The sequence below is a fragment of the Taudactylus pleione genome, unplaced genomic scaffold, assembly GCF_031769625.1.
Source record: "Taudactylus pleione unplaced genomic scaffold, aTauple2 ptg000109l, whole genome shotgun sequence".
In the NCBI taxonomy this organism is placed as follows: domain Eukaryota; kingdom Metazoa; phylum Chordata; class Amphibia; order Anura; family Myobatrachidae; genus Taudactylus; species Taudactylus pleione.
The window spans coordinates 11863270-11881187 of NW_028284511.1; the positions used below are offsets into that span (position 1 = coordinate 11863270).

At 44.1% G+C, this 17918-nt stretch overlaps 2 protein-coding genes across 2 annotated transcripts in view; one reads left to right on the forward strand and one right to left on the reverse strand.

Annotated features, from left to right (window-relative positions):
• The window catches only part of LOC148525274 (lamin tail domain-containing protein 2-like), a 263190-nt gene that overhangs the window by 47459 nt on the left and 197813 nt on the right, over positions 1 to 17918 (forward strand). The window contains exon 2 of the mRNA XM_088471019.1: positions 13554 to 13731. Within this exon, the coding sequence (XP_088327145.1) occupies positions 13658 to 13731 (74 nt within the window). The 5' untranslated portion in view covers positions 13554 to 13657. The remainder of the gene's footprint in view (positions 1 to 13553; positions 13732 to 17918) is intronic.
• RASSF7 (Ras association domain family member 7) overlaps positions 1 to 17918 on the reverse strand; it is a 77568-nt gene that overhangs the window by 33782 nt on the left and 25868 nt on the right. The window lies entirely within an intron of this gene.

Consider the following 17918-nt stretch of genomic DNA (forward strand, 5'->3'; position numbering starts at 1 on the left):
CATAGGGGCTGTGTCCACTCCAAAGTCCTGTGCAGTGTCCCAGTCCTAAAGGAGTGCTGTAGTGTTGTCCAGGGGGTGCTCTGTCCATCAGGGGTGCTCCCCCCAAGTGCTAAAAAAATAATATATTTTCTGTGTTTGTGAATTGTGTGCGCAGTAGCCGCACGTGCATCAACAAAGTAGTGCCAAGCGTGCGCCTGTGTCATAAGTAAAGGGCCGGCTGGCTTGACCGTTAAAGGGTGCTGTAACCCCCGAAAGTACACTCCAGTCCAAACCAAAAAAAAATTATTTTCTGTGTTTGTGAATTGTGTGCGCAGTAGCCGCACGTGCATCAACAAAGTAGTGCCAAGCGTGCGCCTGTGTCATAAGTAAAGGGCCGGCTGGCTTGACCGTTAAGGGTGCTGTAACCCCCAAAAGTACACTCCAGTCCAAACCAAAAAAAAAATTATTTTCTGTGTTTGTGAATTGTGTGCGCAGTAGCCGCACGTGCATCAACAAAGTAGTGCCAAGCGTGCGCCTGTGTCATAAGTAAAGGGCCGGCTGGCTTGACCGTTAAGGGTGCTGTAACCCCCGAAAGTACACTCCAGTCCAAACCAAAAAAAAAATTATTTTCTGTGTTTGTGAATTGTGTGCGCAGTAGCCGCACGTGCATCAACAAAGTAGTGCCAAGCGTGCGCCTGTGTCATAAGTAAAGGGCCGGCTGGCTTGACCGTTAAAGGGTGCTGTAACCCCCGAAAGTACACTCCAGTCCAAACCAAAAAAAAATTATTTTCTGTGTTTGTGAATTGTGTGCGCAGTAGCCGCACGTGCATCAACAAAGTAGTGCCAAGCGTGCACCTGTGTCATAAGTAAAGGGCCGGCTGGCTTGACCGTTAAGGGTGCTGTAACCCCCGAAAGTACACTCCAGTCCAAACCAAAAAAAAAATTATTTTCTGTGTTTGTGAATTGTGTGCGCAGTAGCCGCATGTGCATCAACAAAGTAGTGCCAAGCGTGCGCCTGTGTCATAAGTAAAGGGCCGGCTGGCTTGACCGTTAAAGGGTGCTGTAACCCCCAAAGTACACTCCAGTCCAAACCAAAAAAAAAATTATTTTCTGTGTTTGTGAATTGTGTGCGCAGTAGCCGCACGTGCATCAACAAAGTAGTGCCAAGCGTGCGCCTGTGTCATAAGTAAAGGGCCGGCTGGCTTGACCGTTAAAGGGTGCTGTAACCCCCGAAAGTACACTCCAGTCCAAACCAAAAAAAAATTATTTTCTGTGTTTGTGAATTGTGTGCGCAGTAGCCGCACGTGCATCAACAAAGTAGTGCCAAGCGTGCACCTGTGTCATAAGTAAAGGGCCGGCTGGCTTGACCGTTAAAGGGTGCTGTAACCCCCGAAAGTACACTCCAGTCCAAACCAAAAAAAAATTATTTTCTGTGTTTGTGAATTGTGTGCGCAGTAGCTGCACGTGCATCAACAAAGTAGTGCCAAGCGTGCGCCTGTGTCATAAGTAAAGGGCCGGCTGGCTTGACCGTTAAAGGGTGCTGTAACCCACAAAGTACACTCCAGTCCAAACCAAAAAAAAAATTATTTTCTGTGTTTAGCCGCACGTATATATCAAATCGATATAACATAAATGGAGGACCAAACTTTCTCCGATAAAAATAAAATAGAGAAAGATCAAGAACCACTTCCTCCTAGTGCTGAAGCTGCTGCCACTAGTCATGACATAGACGATAACATGCCATCAACGTCGTCTGCCAAGGCCGATGCCCAATGTCATAGTAGAGGGCACATACAATCCCAAATGGCAAAGTTCAGGAAAATGACCTTTAAAAAGACATTTAAATCAGCTGAAGAGAAACGTAAACTTGCCAATATGCCATTTACGACACGGAGTGGCAAGGAACGGCTAAGGTCGATCCCTAGTATGTTCATGACTAGTGGTTCAGCTTCACATGACGATGGAAGCCCTCCTCCCACTAAAAAAATCAAAAGAGTTAAGCTGGCAAAAGCACAGCGAAGAACTGTGCTTTCTAAGAAGATATCACAAATCCCCAAGGAGAGTCCAAGTGTGGTGGTGGTTGCGATGCCTGACCTTCCCAGCACTGGACGGGAAGAGGTGGCTCTTTCCACCATTTGCACGCCCCCTGCAAGTGCTGAAAGGAGCACCCACAGTCCACTTGCTGATATGCAAATTGAAGATGTCACTGTTGAAGTACAACAGGATGAGGATACTGGTGTAGCTGGCGCTGAGGAGGAAGTTGGCGAGGAGGATTCTGATGGTGATGTGGTTTGTTTATATCAGGCTCCGGGGGAGACAGTTGTTGTCCGTGGGATGAAAAAGCCCATCACGGTCATGCCTGGGCAGAAGACCAAACATTCCACCTCTTTGGTCTGGCAATATTTCTATCCAAATCCGGACAACAACTGTCTTGCCATATGTACCATATGTAAAGGTGAAATAAGTAGGGGTAGGGACGTCAACCACCTAGGAACATCCTCCCTTATACGGCACCTGCAGCGCGTTCATAAAAAGTTACTGTCAAGTTCAGAAACTTTGGCTAAGACCGTAAGCAGTCCAGGGACACCTAAATCCCGTTGTCCTGTTGTATCCAAGCGCCTGCAAACCACACAGTCAACTCCCTCCTCGTCAATTTCCTCCTTAGTCAGGATCGGAAGTAGTCCTGCAGGCCATGTCACTGGCATGACTGACTCTCCTATCCGGGATTCCTCTGGAGGATCCTGCATTGCTACGCCTACTGCTGCCGCTGCTGCTGTTGCTGCTGCTGGGAGTCGTTCATCATCCCAGAGAGGAAGTAGGAACACCACTACTTTTACTAAACAATTGACCCTCCAACAGTCCTTAGCGAGGAGGATGAAGTACGACAGCAGTCATCCTGAAGCAAAACGTATAACTGAGGCCTTGACTGCTATGTTGGTGTTAGACGTGCGTCCGGTATCCGCCATTAGTGCAGTGGGATTTAGACAATTGATGGAGGTAGTGTGTCCCCGGTTCCAAATCCCGTCTAGATTCCACTTCACTAGGCAGGCGATACCGAGACTGTACAGAAACGTCAGAAAAAGTGTCCTCAGTGTCCTGAAAAATGCCGTTGTACACAATGTCCACTTAACCACGGACATGTGGACAAGTGGAACAGGGCAGACTAAGGACTATATGACTGTGACAGCCCACTGGGTAGATGTATCACCTTACGCAGCAACAGCAGCAGCGTCACCAGTAGCAGCATCTCAGAAATGCCAGCTCGTTACAAGGCAGGCTACGCTGTGTATCACCGGTTTCAGTAAGAGGCACACCGCCGACAACCTCTTAGAGAAACTGAGGGAAATCATCGCCCAGTGGCTTACCCCACTTAGACTCTCCTGGGGATTTGTGATATCTGACAACGCCACCAATATTGTGCGGGCATTACATCTGGGCAAATTCCAGCACGTCCCATGTTTTGCTCACACAATAAACTTGGTGGTGCAGAATTTTCTGAAAAGCGACAGGGGCGTGCAGGAGACGCTTTGGGTGGCCCGAAAAATTTCTGGCCACTTTCGCCATTCAGCGACTGCGTGCCGAAGACTGGAGCGCCAGCAAACACTCTTGAACCTGCCCCGCCATCACCTGAAGCAAGAGGTTGTGACGCGGTGGAACTCAACCCTCTATATGCTTCAGAGGATGGAGGAGCAGCAAAAGGCCATACAAGCCTATACATCCACCTATGACATAGGCAAAGGAGGGGGTATGCACCTGACTCAAGCGCAGTGGAGAATGATTTCCGTGTTGTGCAAGGTTCTCCAGCCCTTCGAACTTGCCACACGTGAAGTCAGTTCAGACACTGCCAGCTTGAGTCAGGTCATTCCCCTCATCAGGCTTTTGCAGAAGCAGCTGGAGAAAGTGAAGGAGGAGCTAAGACGGAGCGATTCCGCTCGGCATGTGGGACTTGTGGATGAAGCCCTTCATTCGCTTTGCCAGGATTCCAGGGTGGTCAATCTGTTGAAATCAGACCACTACGTTTTGGCCACCGTGCTCGATCCTAGGTTTAAAGCCTATGTGGTGTCTCTCTTTCCGGCCGACACAAGCCTGCAGAGGTGCAAAGACCTGCTGGTGAACACACTGTCAGCTGAAGCGGAACGTGACACGTCAACGGCTCCTTCTTCATTTTCTCCTGCAACTGGGGCTGCCAGGAAAAAACTTAGGTATCCTAAGCAACCCGCTGGCGGTGATGCAGGGCAGGCAGGACCAAGTTTGGACATCTGGTCCGGACTGAAGGACCTGGCAACAATTTCTGACATGTCTACTGTCACTGCATATGATACTGTCACCATTGACAGAATGGTGGAGGATTACATCGGTGACAGCATCCAAGTAGGCATGGCAGACAGTCCATACCTGTACTGGCAGGAAAAAGAGGCAATTTGGAGGCCCCTGTACAAACTGGCTCTATTTTACCTGAGTTGCCCCCCCTCCAGTGTGTACTCCGAAAGAGTGTTTAGTGCAGCCAGGAACCTTGTCAGCGAAAGGCGTAGGAGGTTGCTTCCACAGAATGTGGAGAAGATGATGTTCATCAAAATGAATTATCAGCTCTTCCAGGGAGACCAGCCTCCAGAAGGTACAGAGGGACCTGTGGTGGTGGATTCAAGTGGGGACGAGTTAATACTTTGTGAGGATGAGGATGTACACACTGAAGAGGGTGAGGAATCGGTGGATGAGGAGGATGAGGATGACATCTTGCCTCCATAGAGCCAGTTTGTGCAGGGACACATTAATTGCCAGCTTGTTTTGTGGGGGCCCAAACGAACCAATCATTTCAGCCACAGTTGTGTGGCAGACCCTGGCGCTGAAATGATTGGTTTGTTAAAGTGTGCATGTCCTGTTTATACAACATAAGGGTGGGTGGGAGGGCCGAAGGACAATTCCATCTTGCACCTCTTTTTTTTCTTTGCATTATGTACAGTTTGGGGCCTAGTTTTTCAAACTGCCATCCTGTCTGCCACTGCAGTTTCACGCCTAGATGGGTCACGTGTTTGTGCCGCCCACTCGTGTCGCTTAGCATAGTCATCCAGCTACCTCGGTGCAACGTTTTGGACATAAAAACACTATTGTGAGGTGTGAGGTGTTCAGAATAGACTGGAAATGAGTGGAAATTAAGGTTATTGAGGTTAATAATAGCATAGGAGCAGAAAAACCTACAAATTCTGTGATTTTAGCTGTTTTTATGCTTTTTAAAAAAAAAATACAGATCCAAAACACAAAACCCAGAACCCAAAACACGGAAGGGTGGTTTTGGCAAAACCAATCCAGATCCAAAACACTAAGAAAGATCCAGATCCAAAACCAAAACACGAAAAGTGGCCGGTGCACACCCCTAATATATATATTACACACACATATTACACTCACTGACCTGTGGAGATGCGTGCAGCTGCCCTGTCTCCATGCACATTCCTCTGCTCAGTGGGAGGCTTGGGGGGGAGGGGGGAGTCACAACTTACTTAACCCGCGAGTGGGTGCAGCTTCTGCTGCTTGTGGGTGGGCAGGGCTTAGGACATTTGGACTGCTGGGGGCTGAATGTACAGGGGGCTCGGGTGCGTCATCTGCCCATTGTTAGATAGGACCTGATGGCAGCGTATCCTCCCCCATTTGCGGCCCGCTAAGCCCCACGCCCTCGCTGAAAGGGGCGTGACCACGAGGCAGTGGGGCCCACCGGGGAATTACCCGATTCCACGGCACCCCAATCCGAGCCAGATTGCTGCCCACCGCAGTGATACATAATGATGTACCGCTGCAACTTACCCCAGCACCTCTCTCCCCCCTTCCCCTCATCATTTTTGGCATAAAGAAGTATGGAAATATACTATTAATGCTAACTTGGTGGGATTTCTCCAGCAAAGGAAAAAATAGGTTCTTAACTGTAAGACGAATGTCTCTCTATTTCAAGCCGTGAAAAAGAATTCATCAATAAATACATTTACATTAAAACTACATTCATTTAATATTAGATATTGTGAATTGCTTGTTTCTAAATATCACCAGAAGTTAAATAAATGCACGTGTTAACATTCCACTAACAGCCCAATAACCTGCTCATACTGATACTACAATTCATTGTATCTGCCACTGAAAATTGATTTTAAATGTATCTACTGTATTTAGCAGATAAACAATTTACACCAGGGATGGGGAACCTCAGGCCCAGGGGCTGTATAAGGCCCCCGGAATCATTTGGTCTGGCCCTCTGAGCTTTTTTCTGCTATCCTCATTTGGCTAGCAGGGTGCCTAGAATAGCACCCTGCAGCCAAAATCTATGCAGCAGTGCCGCCAGGAGAGTCCTTAGGTCACACCGCTGCCCTTACAGCTCCCGGAGCATTGCTGTAATCACCGGCGATTGTGGCCCCACCCCTGTGTGACATCACACGGAGGGGGCGTGGCCTGCACCATGCCCGCAAATAATGTTATATATATCAAAATAGCCCTTGGCAGAGAAAAGGTTCCCACCCCTGATTTACACAATAGACATACACAGGGCAGGAGCCCTAGTTCAGTATCTTTATTAAAAAATGTGTGTCTGACATAATGAGTCAATTACCTTTCTGACAAGATGTGACCCTGTGCAACCGCCCCGTGGACATTTTTTCTGTTTACAGTATATCCAGGTTCTCTTTACTAAACAAATGTAAACGCTAAAAGCAATAATAGGATTCCCTTCCTTTCATTGGGCATTATTTACAAGAATTAATTTGGATTACAAGTCCCATTGAGGCAATTTAGTCGTAACAGTTTATTTGCAGTTTACTCAGCAAATGCTAGTCAGTCATTTAGCAAAAACATGACAGCTGCCGTAAAACAGTACCTTCTACTGACCAATGGTTTCTCTGAGAGCCTCTAACACCCCTTTTCCACTGACTTGAAATTCCCGGGTTATTGCCTGTGAATGCGCTTTACCCCATGATTTTGGTCAATGGAAACCAGAGTCCAGTCACCCGGGAAGCAAACCTTGCTAGCGAGCAGGGTTATTCCCAATAAGAACCCGAATAAGGCGAATACTGCTTTTATACCTAAATTCCGCCTCTGACCCATAGCTTGGAACAGTGTTCCAAACCGGATAAGATCCGGAATTTAGCCGGCGCCGACCAGGAAATTCCCGAGTCAGCGCCGTTCACACCGGAGCTGGGTCTGCATTGAGCCGGCATGGAAATGGACGCTTGGAGATGACGTCATCTCCAAGCGCCACTGAAGCCGGCCAAATCGGCCAGCATGCGGCTCGCTTCAGGTCATCGTTACCCAGATCACGTCGTTTACACTACAGGGTTTCACGAGTCATTCTAGTGTTAAACTCTGCAAGTTACCTGGGTTGTATTGCCGGATCACTCCACCCGGGAATCCAACCCTGTCCCATTTTACACCAAGGAACTACCCGGGTTAACCCTGCAGTAACCCAGGTTTTAGCTCTGGTGTAAAAAGGGGTATTAGTGTAAATGGATAACCCAGGTCATCCAACCCGGGACCCGCTTACAGCACGGGGAGAGCCGCATTCCGGCGCAAGGAGATAGTCATCTCCAATCGTTGGCACTGCACCTTTGTGCAGTGTGAATGGCGCAGATCCAGGGATAACCCGGAACGACGCCACAGTGGAAAAGGGGTCTGACCCTGTTTGGAACTATGGCCCTGATTCACTGTGGATCGCTATTGTGATCGCAGCCGTGATTACACACACAGACCCACTGCGAAAATATGCTAATAAATTCTAGTGCAATGCCGTCGCACAGCCAGCATAGACACACTATCGCTATCTCACATCCGTAACACCTTTCAGTTCTGTGTATACATCGGGAACATTGAGTAACATCGGCCCCGCATGCAAAATTACAAAAGGTCAGACCTTACTCAGAAATTGCTAACCTCATCGCTCACAAGCTGCATATGCCGTCGCAGTGGCTAATTTATGCACACCCATGCAACGGAGATCAAACAGACAGGCATACCTGCATTTCTCCAACCACTCCCCCATCACCACCCCCAAATGCTCAAATCCTGTCACTCACTCTACGATGGATTCCTATCTCCGTAGGTGATCGCTGTGCTAACGCATGCGTGCGCAGTGCGGTGCATACGCAGTAGTACACACCATCGACAAATCTGCATACGCTGTTGCAGTTGCGATCTCTAATGAATCAGGCTCTATGTTCCAAATCTCTGGTCAGGTCTGGGACTTCAGTGGAAAAGGGGTATAATAGCACTCATAGCCATTGTTATGTGCTGTAGTACATGATGCTTGGTTGGATCCAGGCCAATGGCTGCCTGAACATCCTGTTGTGATATTTCCGAACCACCATTTTTTTCCCCCCTTATAAAGCGCTATAAGGTTTTTTTTCGTGCTGTCACCTCTAGGAGGTTTGGATAAAGGGGCAATTTTCCTTTTATATGTCTGAGCCCAGTATTTTCTGCATAATAAAAACCATGCAATAGGTACAGTAGTTATATCTGGGCTTTTCCAGGGGATGTAGTCACTCATGTCAACAGTCACAATGCTGAAACCAGAACGGCAACAGTTATTATGTAGACCGTTTAAATGTCAACGTGGGAACATGCACTCTGCGAAATGCAGACATTGGGTTTAGGCTGCACTGGGGGGAGGGGGGGGGAATTAGGGATGGCGGTCAGCGTACCAGAACTCTGCATCACCTGATGTGTACTGTGCATGTACAGCCCTTCTTCTGCAAGTCCGCTACAGTGTATGCAGCCTGGCCAAAGGGGTTGCGATGGTGATCTGAGGCGCTGTCTACGGACACTGCACTCGGATCTCCCAGACGCAGCAAAGAGGTGTCTATTTCTTCCAGAGACGACCTGCTGCATTTACATTTTGTTGGACGGTATAGCACAGCCGCGTCTGTGTGGCTGTGCATTACCGTGCATTACCGTCCATCACTGAATCATGCCTTATGATTAAAGATGCAGCAATGTTTATATACCTTGTCCATGTTCTGCAATGTGTATATACCTTGTCCATGTTCTGCAATGTTTATATACCTTGTCCATGTTCTGCAATGTTTATATACCTTGTCCATGTTCTGCAATGTTTATATACCTTGTCCATGTTCTGCAATGTTTATATACCTTGTCCATGTTCTGCAATGTTTATATACCTTGTCCATGTTCTGCAATGTTAAGTCACCTTTTTTCTTATTTTGTTTTACAGTTTCTGTACTTTGTAAGGCGCTGCAGACCCCTTGTGGTACCATATAAAGGATGATATTAATTATTATTATTATTTCACTCACTAGATAACACAAATGGCCAATGCCAATGACTCTCTGATGGCCAACAGCATACTGCAGGCCTTAACATCTTAACGCTGTCAGCATAAGCCTCCTGAATTATCCTTACTTTTCACTGCCTAAACAATGTGGTACATTAAATAGCAGCTTTCAGAATTACAGTGATAATATATCCTAAAACTCGCCACTGTACAATAAGAGTTCATCTTAGGTGAAATTCATATTAATTTGGCACTAGACGAGAACGTCTGGAATTCAGCCATGGCATAAACAGAGTAAATGCTGGCACTTAGCGACTGTACAGTCAGTCAACTGCATCTCACTACATAAACTTCATAAAGACAAACTCGACAAACCAACAGCCATTTTATACAGATTTGTTAAAATGTCACCACCCCTAACAAACCTTTTTGAGGTGTATTTTCCTTACTATGCTGAGACAATAAGTCAAAAACTAATGTTTAGTGTGAGACTCTCTTGTGATTGTATCATCTACGTTTAGGTTGTAATGCAGACAAATTAAGAAACAGCACCTTTAAAGTCCTTACACACCACAGGTACAGATGTAAACTGCTGAAAGAGTAGAATGGTCATGGAGGTAAACCCAACGGCCAAAAAGTAGAGATGAGCAGTTCGGTTTTGACACGGTTACGTTTGGATCTGATAACGTCATCTTATTGGCTATCTGGCCGTCATATGTTTTGGATAGCCAATAAGATGACAATTTCAGATAAAAAAAAAAAAAAAAAAGTCAAAACCGAACCACCGGGATGCCAATTGCATTCAGTTGCAATACATATGCAGTTTTGATACTCTGGGGTAGATGTAGAGTTAAATGCAAGTTGGCCATAATTGCTTTTGCATTGCATGCACAGAAAGAAATGCAGAGTTGTACACATCAATATTTTATGGAGCCATGCAAAGGAAACCCTGATAAAAGACTGTTGCGCAGGTAGCCGCACAAAGACAAGTGCTATAATGCAGATTCTGTCATGACTGTTGCCATGTTGCTCCACTGATAACATCTGCAATGCTGGAACGTCTCCAGGCTGTCATTGTGCAAATAGAAACTTCCTCTTACCTCATCAGGTCAACAACACAGTGCTTGCAAGTCATGTGACAAGAAATAGAATGCCACTGAAGTCATGTGACAAGAAATGGTCAGTGGCATTCTATCTCAATGACTACAAGAAAGCGGAGGAAAAGGATCTACAGTGCAGCAGTCAGACATGCATTATACTTCTGTACAAAGATGTGCAAGCCCAGTGTAAGCTTTTTTTGTAGAACTGTTTGTTACAGAATTTACAGCTTAGGGCAGTGGTTCCCAAACTGTGTGCCTAGGCACCCTGGGGTGCCTCAGAACACTTGCAGCGGTGCCTCAGGTTGGTGGTCTAGCAGAAAATAAAATGATTTATGGTTAATGTAATGTAAATATGTGGACAAACAGAAGTGCAAACCTGTCCACCACCACATAACTGACCCTAAAGATGACAGGTCAGCACAATTTACTTTACTACATTTTTTTCTGAATTTCTCAATAACAAACATTTGGCTTAGGAGTGCCGTGAAAACAATGCTGATACTCTAGGGCGCCGTGATTCCAAAAAGTTTGGGAACCACTGGCTTAGGGTATTATTTATATGTATAGTTATTAACCTCTCTGGCTGTGTTCAATGTATCACATTTCTCTTTATCTTGTGGTTCGCTTCCAACCCCCTTTGAGATATTGCCTTCCACACCTAAATCAGGCTTACCCAATCCTTCTGATCTTTTTAAGCACCTAACCTAGTCTCACCTATACTACTATGACTGGCATCCCACCCACCTCCACTACCCTACTCCCTCCTATACTACTTATATTGGTACACCCTCTCCTCCTAAACTACTCCCACTTATACTACCCAGACTGGTACACCTTCACTTACAAAACCAAAAGGAATAGCAGCGCTAATACAGTACATGATATTCATAACAACAATTGCAAATATAAAGTAATTCAGTAAATGTAATAAATAATAAAGGAGTCTGTATAAATATATTACAGTACAATTCCTCACATGAGCTGTAGCTTAAAGGACCATCATGTCCAATAAGCATAATGCATAGACCGCTAAATGTGTTATATAACTTGTTCCTGTTAGAATGGAGTGAACTAGAAAATGGCTGAAGAGTCAGTGATCTTAAACCTCCGTTCAATATAGGGGCATAGTCCACACAAACAGGAACAAATTATAACACATTTAGTGCTCTATGCATTATGCTTATTGGACATGATGGTCCTTTAAGCTACAGCTGATGTGATGAATTGTTTTTAGATAGGATTTTGTGCAATTGTACTTTAATATATTTATACAGACTTCTTTATTATTACATTTACTGAATTATTTTAGATATGCAATTGTTGTTATGAATATCATGTACTGTATTAACAAAAAGCTTGGTAAATTTTTAATGTTTAGCCCTGTAAGTTGATGCCATCTTCAGCTAGAGACGGAACATCGTAAGTGGGCTTGATTCTGATGTGGAAAGTAAAGCAAATATAGAGCAAGTAACTGTGCCCCTTGGTAAAACCATGTAGTACTGCAGGTGGGGCAGATTTAAAATATGCAAAGAGATTTAAGCTGGCCACACATCTAAAGATCTGTCCAACCAGCAGTGTTCTCTTTTTTGCTTTACTCCCTCCACAGAATCAGGCCCTATCACACGGCATGTACGACCAATGTCTGCAAATAGCAATAATGTCAGATAAAAGGTAATGGGCCCTACATAACTTTCTGCTACCACGTGCTCAAAGTCTTCTCCACTAGGTCATTTTATTTTTTAAACATGGAAGATCATTTAGCTCCACTTTCTGCTTACTTATCTTTCATAAACTGTACCCTACCCAACTCCAGCTTTAATAAAATAAAAACAGTTACAACATAGCAATAGCAAACAACTGACACACCCTCTAGTGGAACCTTGCACAAATGAAGCATTGTTTTAGAGGCAATGTTGAGTCACATATTTGGAAAATTGTCACAGTTTTTAGTGACTAAAAAACCACATCTGAAGGTAGTTTTTGTACATACACCTAGGTGCAGTGTCTCCTACAAAACTTTGTATAGCTCCTGTATGTCCTGGTTTCCAAATACAGCCCCCTTTATACCTAGGCTTGCCATATCATCCCTTTAATACGGGACACATGTGAATTACACAGATTCTGTGGCTGGCTGACTTTAATTCTCCATTTAACTTTGTTTTATTCAACCACAGACCTGGTGTAATTCACACTTGACCTGAATTAAAGTGATGCTATGGCAAGCCTAAATATACTTCCAACCCTTGGTACCACTAAGTTAGCTGGATATAGTCGGTATGACAGTTTTAAATGTTTTACCTCATTTGAGACATGAGGAGGATTTCATAGCCTGAAAAAAACATTGGAGAGCAAAGCAAAAAGCAAGTACTGTAACTTTGTACCTGGAGAAGCCATGTTGCAATGAAAGGGGTGCAAATACATTTAGGTTTCTGTGTGCAGGGTAAATACTGGCTGCTTTTGCACATAGCCCACAAATACTGGGCAGCTTTATTCTTAACCTAGGTACACACTGACAGATATATTGGCCGATCAATTGATCGGCCAATATATCTGGTACCCGTCGGCCAGTGTGTACCAGCGATATGTCTGAACGACGTTGTTCACAGACATATCGTGTCGGCCAGTGTGTACGGGCGGTCTGCCGACTGCCCGTACTCAGAGGCCGTGGGGAGGGAGGAGAGAGGAGAGAGGAGGGACATGCCCCCCCGCCCCAGCCAGCAGGACCACGTCCAGAAGCAGATAACGGTCATTCACACACACTGAAGATTTATCTGTGCAGTGTGTACACACCTTTACACTGCAATTTAGCTTTGAACCAGGACACAGCCCTCCCAAATCTAAATCTCTCCAACATTTTACATCTGCCCCATCTGCAGTTCAACATGGTTTTGCCAAGGCGCAAAGTTATTCCAGTTTTTGCTCTGCTCCCCATTATTATACAGCTTTCCCGGTCTTTAATTAAAAAAAAAAATTATAATAATAAATAATAATAGTAATAATAATGGAACTGCTAATTGGTGTGTGGGCTTTCATTGTCCATTTGCACAAAAGGAATAATAATGCTTACGGTAATTAACAAGGGCCTCAATATTCTTTTTGTTATTTCCATCTCAGGGTGGCGATGGCAGCAAGTATTCAAAACAGAACATTTTTATAACTGAATAATATTTACAGTTTATCATTTTTGAAAAATGTTTTATTTTTTTTTACAGGAGGAACTGAAAGTTAGATCTTCCAATTCCACCGTATGTGAGGGCAGGCAGGCTGGGTCACGTGTGCGCATATTGCTCAGCAGACAGGAAGTCTACGCTTACCAATGTCAGCCTATATCACAGGGCATCACATGGAGGATCTATGCTGCTCCAGCAATATTTTAAAGAATAAATTGCGGTAATAACAGATTTTCTATTAATGCGATAAGCCTGTGTTATCGATATACTGCATATTAATAAATAAGGAACTAAACCTATGTTTCAAAAATACAGGTCAACAGAAAGGGTGAAATTAATTCTAAATTATTTAAATCATGGGACATAAACATTAAGTTAGTGACCTGCATACTCTCAGCAAAGAACAGTATAGGGAGGGGACTTTTTGCACCCTTTGCCTAAGTTAACTGCCTTACCATTGAGTCAGCCTTACAATATATGAAATTTTAATTGTATTGCGAGTGACCTCTTTGTTGCCTGCCTCTTCTGTACAAATGGAAGAGTTAGTGCAGACTTCTTCCTCTACTAGCAGAAGAGTGGAGGCGTGTGACAAGTTCAGGTACAGTAGTAGGTCTGAAGGGGGAAGCTTTACACCAATCTGAGTAAATACAGCACTTGACGAGAGACATGTACTCTCCTACAGTGTCGCAAGTGTCACTTGTACACACAGTGCTAGGTTACAATTAAACACACTTAACCACATACAGAACCTTTGTCTTTTGTTTTGATATGCTTAACTTGTTCTCTTTTTGGGTGATAAAGAGCAGGAAATCTTAGGTAAGGTAAGAAACAACTTGGGAGTTCTTTTTTTTTATTAATTAACCCTGAACAAGTGACTGTGCCTGCCAGACAAGTTGTAGTGAGTGATGCTGGGACAGCCGCATTTTTTTTACTTAAGTTTCAAATCCTACCTACGTGAACATTTTGTTTAAATTTCCTAATCAAGAACTTAGCCGTAAGAAAGAATGATCTAAGAAATATTAATTACATAAAACAAAAAAGTATAATCAAGTATAACACGGATAGAAAGCCAAGTGTTCAGGTACATAACTGACCAACTGTATATATAGCAAGATTTAGGAGGGGACAGTGTAAAGGCCCCCATACATCGGCAATTGATTGCAGCAATTGTGCAATTTGCAATCGATTGTGTATAAAAATCTTTCCCTTTTTTAATCGATTGCAGAATTGCCACAATCTACTGAAAAAGGGAAAGATATTTATACACAATCGACTGCAAATTGCTGCAATCAATTGCTGATGTATGGGGGCCTTAAGAGAAGGGTTTAGTAGAGTCAGTGGAAGCACACAAAATCGTAGCAAAGAACATGGAAGTGGTGTGTTGAGGTAAGAAGAATATGTGGTCAAATTTTGTGGAAATTTCCAATTGTATTATTGTAGAGGTGTTTTTTTTCCCCAATTACAAGTGATTTGGTACTTTGAAGCACACACTGTACAATTTTCTCTCAGATTTCTGTCCAATCTGGCTGGTTGGAATGAAAACCTGGTAATGTATTGCTCACAAACACTGGACATAGCCAAATATGGTTGTTCAGATAAATTGGTTAAAAAACACACGAATTTAACCAATTTGAACATTTTTTTTTTTCAGTGTTTAAAACCATATGATCGACTGTCATTTGCTCCCATACATTACCAGGTTTTCATTCCAACCAGCCAGATTGGACAGATATCGGACAGAAAATTGTATAGTGGATGGCCAGCTTTAGAGATGTTTATCCCGTGAGAAATACAAAGATAGCTCGACCACTGTATCAATAACGTATTTTATATTGGATTCTTAGTATTCGATGGATCCTAGGACAAGTTTATATAACGATTTGTTACTTTTCCTGTAAACTGCGTATTGATATTAATTTGCATATTATCCATGACCTTGTACTAAGAGAAAGCGTTAACATGCTCATATGCCAATACAAAACACACCAGCAAGATGCTCTACGTTAGGACATATGAATGGCTTATTATTGGCTTTTCACTTTTATTTTTAATTGTACTATAATTTTGAAAATTATATAGTGAAAAGCAAAGCAACAGTTGTCATATCTAAAGGTCTGTATTTCAGCAAATAAATATAAGACCTGATTCAGCAAGGATCGATATTCTGCTAGAACGCAGGCATCACAGTTGCTAATATTAGCAGTGAAATGCAATTGTTTGCAATAGCATTGCGATCACAGCTTACCATAAGGACGCCCACTTCCCCTTACACATATCCGTATACTTGGGCAACATAGCGAAATAGTCAGTAACATCGACCCATACGCACAGTTAAGGCAGGTCAGACCTCACTCAGGAATTGCTTTCTTCAGTACACGCTATGAGGCCTCAGGCTACGTATAGCATTGCAGTTGATTTATGCATGCCCCTGAAACGGCGTTGCAATGCACTGGCACGGCTGCGTTCGCATGACCACCCCCCCCCAGTCACCACCCACAAACGGCACTTCCTGTCAATCAATGTGCTCTGGGTCTGCGTAGCCTCTGCAAACGAAGTTCCCATCGCAGTTGCTAGTTCGTGCACTGCAATGCATACGCATGCACAATGCAAATGAATCGACCGATTGCATGCGTCCTTGCTGCTACGTTCCTTGCTGGATCAGGCCCAAAGAAATGACGGGGAGGGGCAATGTTTATGTCCCTTCAATTCTGAGAGCTATACTTGAACAGGGATAGCAACACAATGCCTTCATATTTGTTTCAATTTGCTACTAGAAGAAAAGTTCTGTTTGTCCTAGGGGGGAAATAAACAATAAAATACACCTAATAAGGGTACACTAATACCCCTTTTACACCGACTTAAAAATCTTGGGGTGGTTGACGTGCATCAACCCGGGATTTTTGTCAGTGTAAATGGATCCACCTGGGTCCAGAGACTTGGGGAACCAACTCTTGTAGCTTGTGGGGTCGTTCCCGTGTCACCATGCACTGTGAACTGCACAATCCGGATCACAATAACCCGGATCGTGCCGCATGCTGCCCGACTGGCTGGCTTCAGTGTCGCCAAGCGTCCACTGCAACCAGGGCCAACCCAACCAGTGCTACCTGCATCTGGACCACTGCGTAGAGTGAGGTAAGAGGGAGGGGGAGGGACAGGAAGAAGCGCTGCTTACCTGCTCCGGTGTGAACGCTGCCGCAGTGTAAAAGGGGTCAGACCCGGGACTTTCATATAAAAGTGGTATAAGAAATGTTAAGTTGTTCAAGTTTAAATGGTCCTATCCCTAAAAAGTGAAATCTGGTGTGATGATTGAGGGGCAAAACCCTCCAGTCATAAAGTGGTTAAAGCAGAGGTTCCCAAACTTCTCCATTACAGTACAGGTTTTAGGGATATCCATGCTTGAGCACAGGTGACTTAATTAGTACCTCAGTCAATTTGATTTAACCCTCTGGGCTCAAGCATGGATATCCCTAAACCTGGACTGTAATGGAGGCGTTTGGGAACCTCTGGGTTAAAGTATTCCATCTATAAAGGTCAGTGCTTTTTCAGCAGCATACTCATTCTTTAAAGGAAGGAGTTAAACTGAAGTTGTACATTTATTTCCTTTATCATCCACCTAGTGATAACCTCAGGGGAAATTATTAACATTCCTGGGTCCTCTCCAGTCCTCCTCCCTTTTTATGTATTGTAAGCAGGTTCTCCTTTGACTCAGTGGACTCTTGAAACAAGCAAATCTGGAGGCTCATATGAACGGACCCAAGAGGAAAAAATCAAAATACAAATAATGCAAGATAACAGGGAGCCCACTAAAATCTCCCAAGGAATGCAAAAGGTTTTAAATCAAAGTACATGCTTTAAAAGATAACTTTTCTTACATGCAGTAAGTGACTTTTATTCATAAACAATGGCCAGATAAGGAGTGGCTACTATCTCCTGTTTAAATGCATATCATAACTAAAGAGAAACACACCCCACATCCAAGCAGTTATCCGACCAACCTACCATTACACTCAGAAAGATCAGTACACAGTAAAAAAAAAAAAAAAGTGTGAGCATTGAACGTTCTACAGTAAAAAGTTAGACAATGTCCAGATAGATACCAGATGTTAGACAGTCAATAGGTCGACAGGGACAAAATGTCGACACACTAAAAGTCGCCATGTACGAAGATCTGCATGTACGCGTTGTTGACGGGGTCAAACCCCCCCAGCTACAGTATACCTATCTTATGTAACCTACTGCAGCAAGCCCAGCCGAAACAACATTGGATTTCTGACGTTTATGAAATGACACTGATTTGCAGGTCATACATTTCTGCAGGTAAGCTGAACTACACTATCGCAATGAGACTGCAGGCAGAATGGCCCAGCCCTTCCTACTAAAAACAATGGCTCTTTTATCACAGTGCCA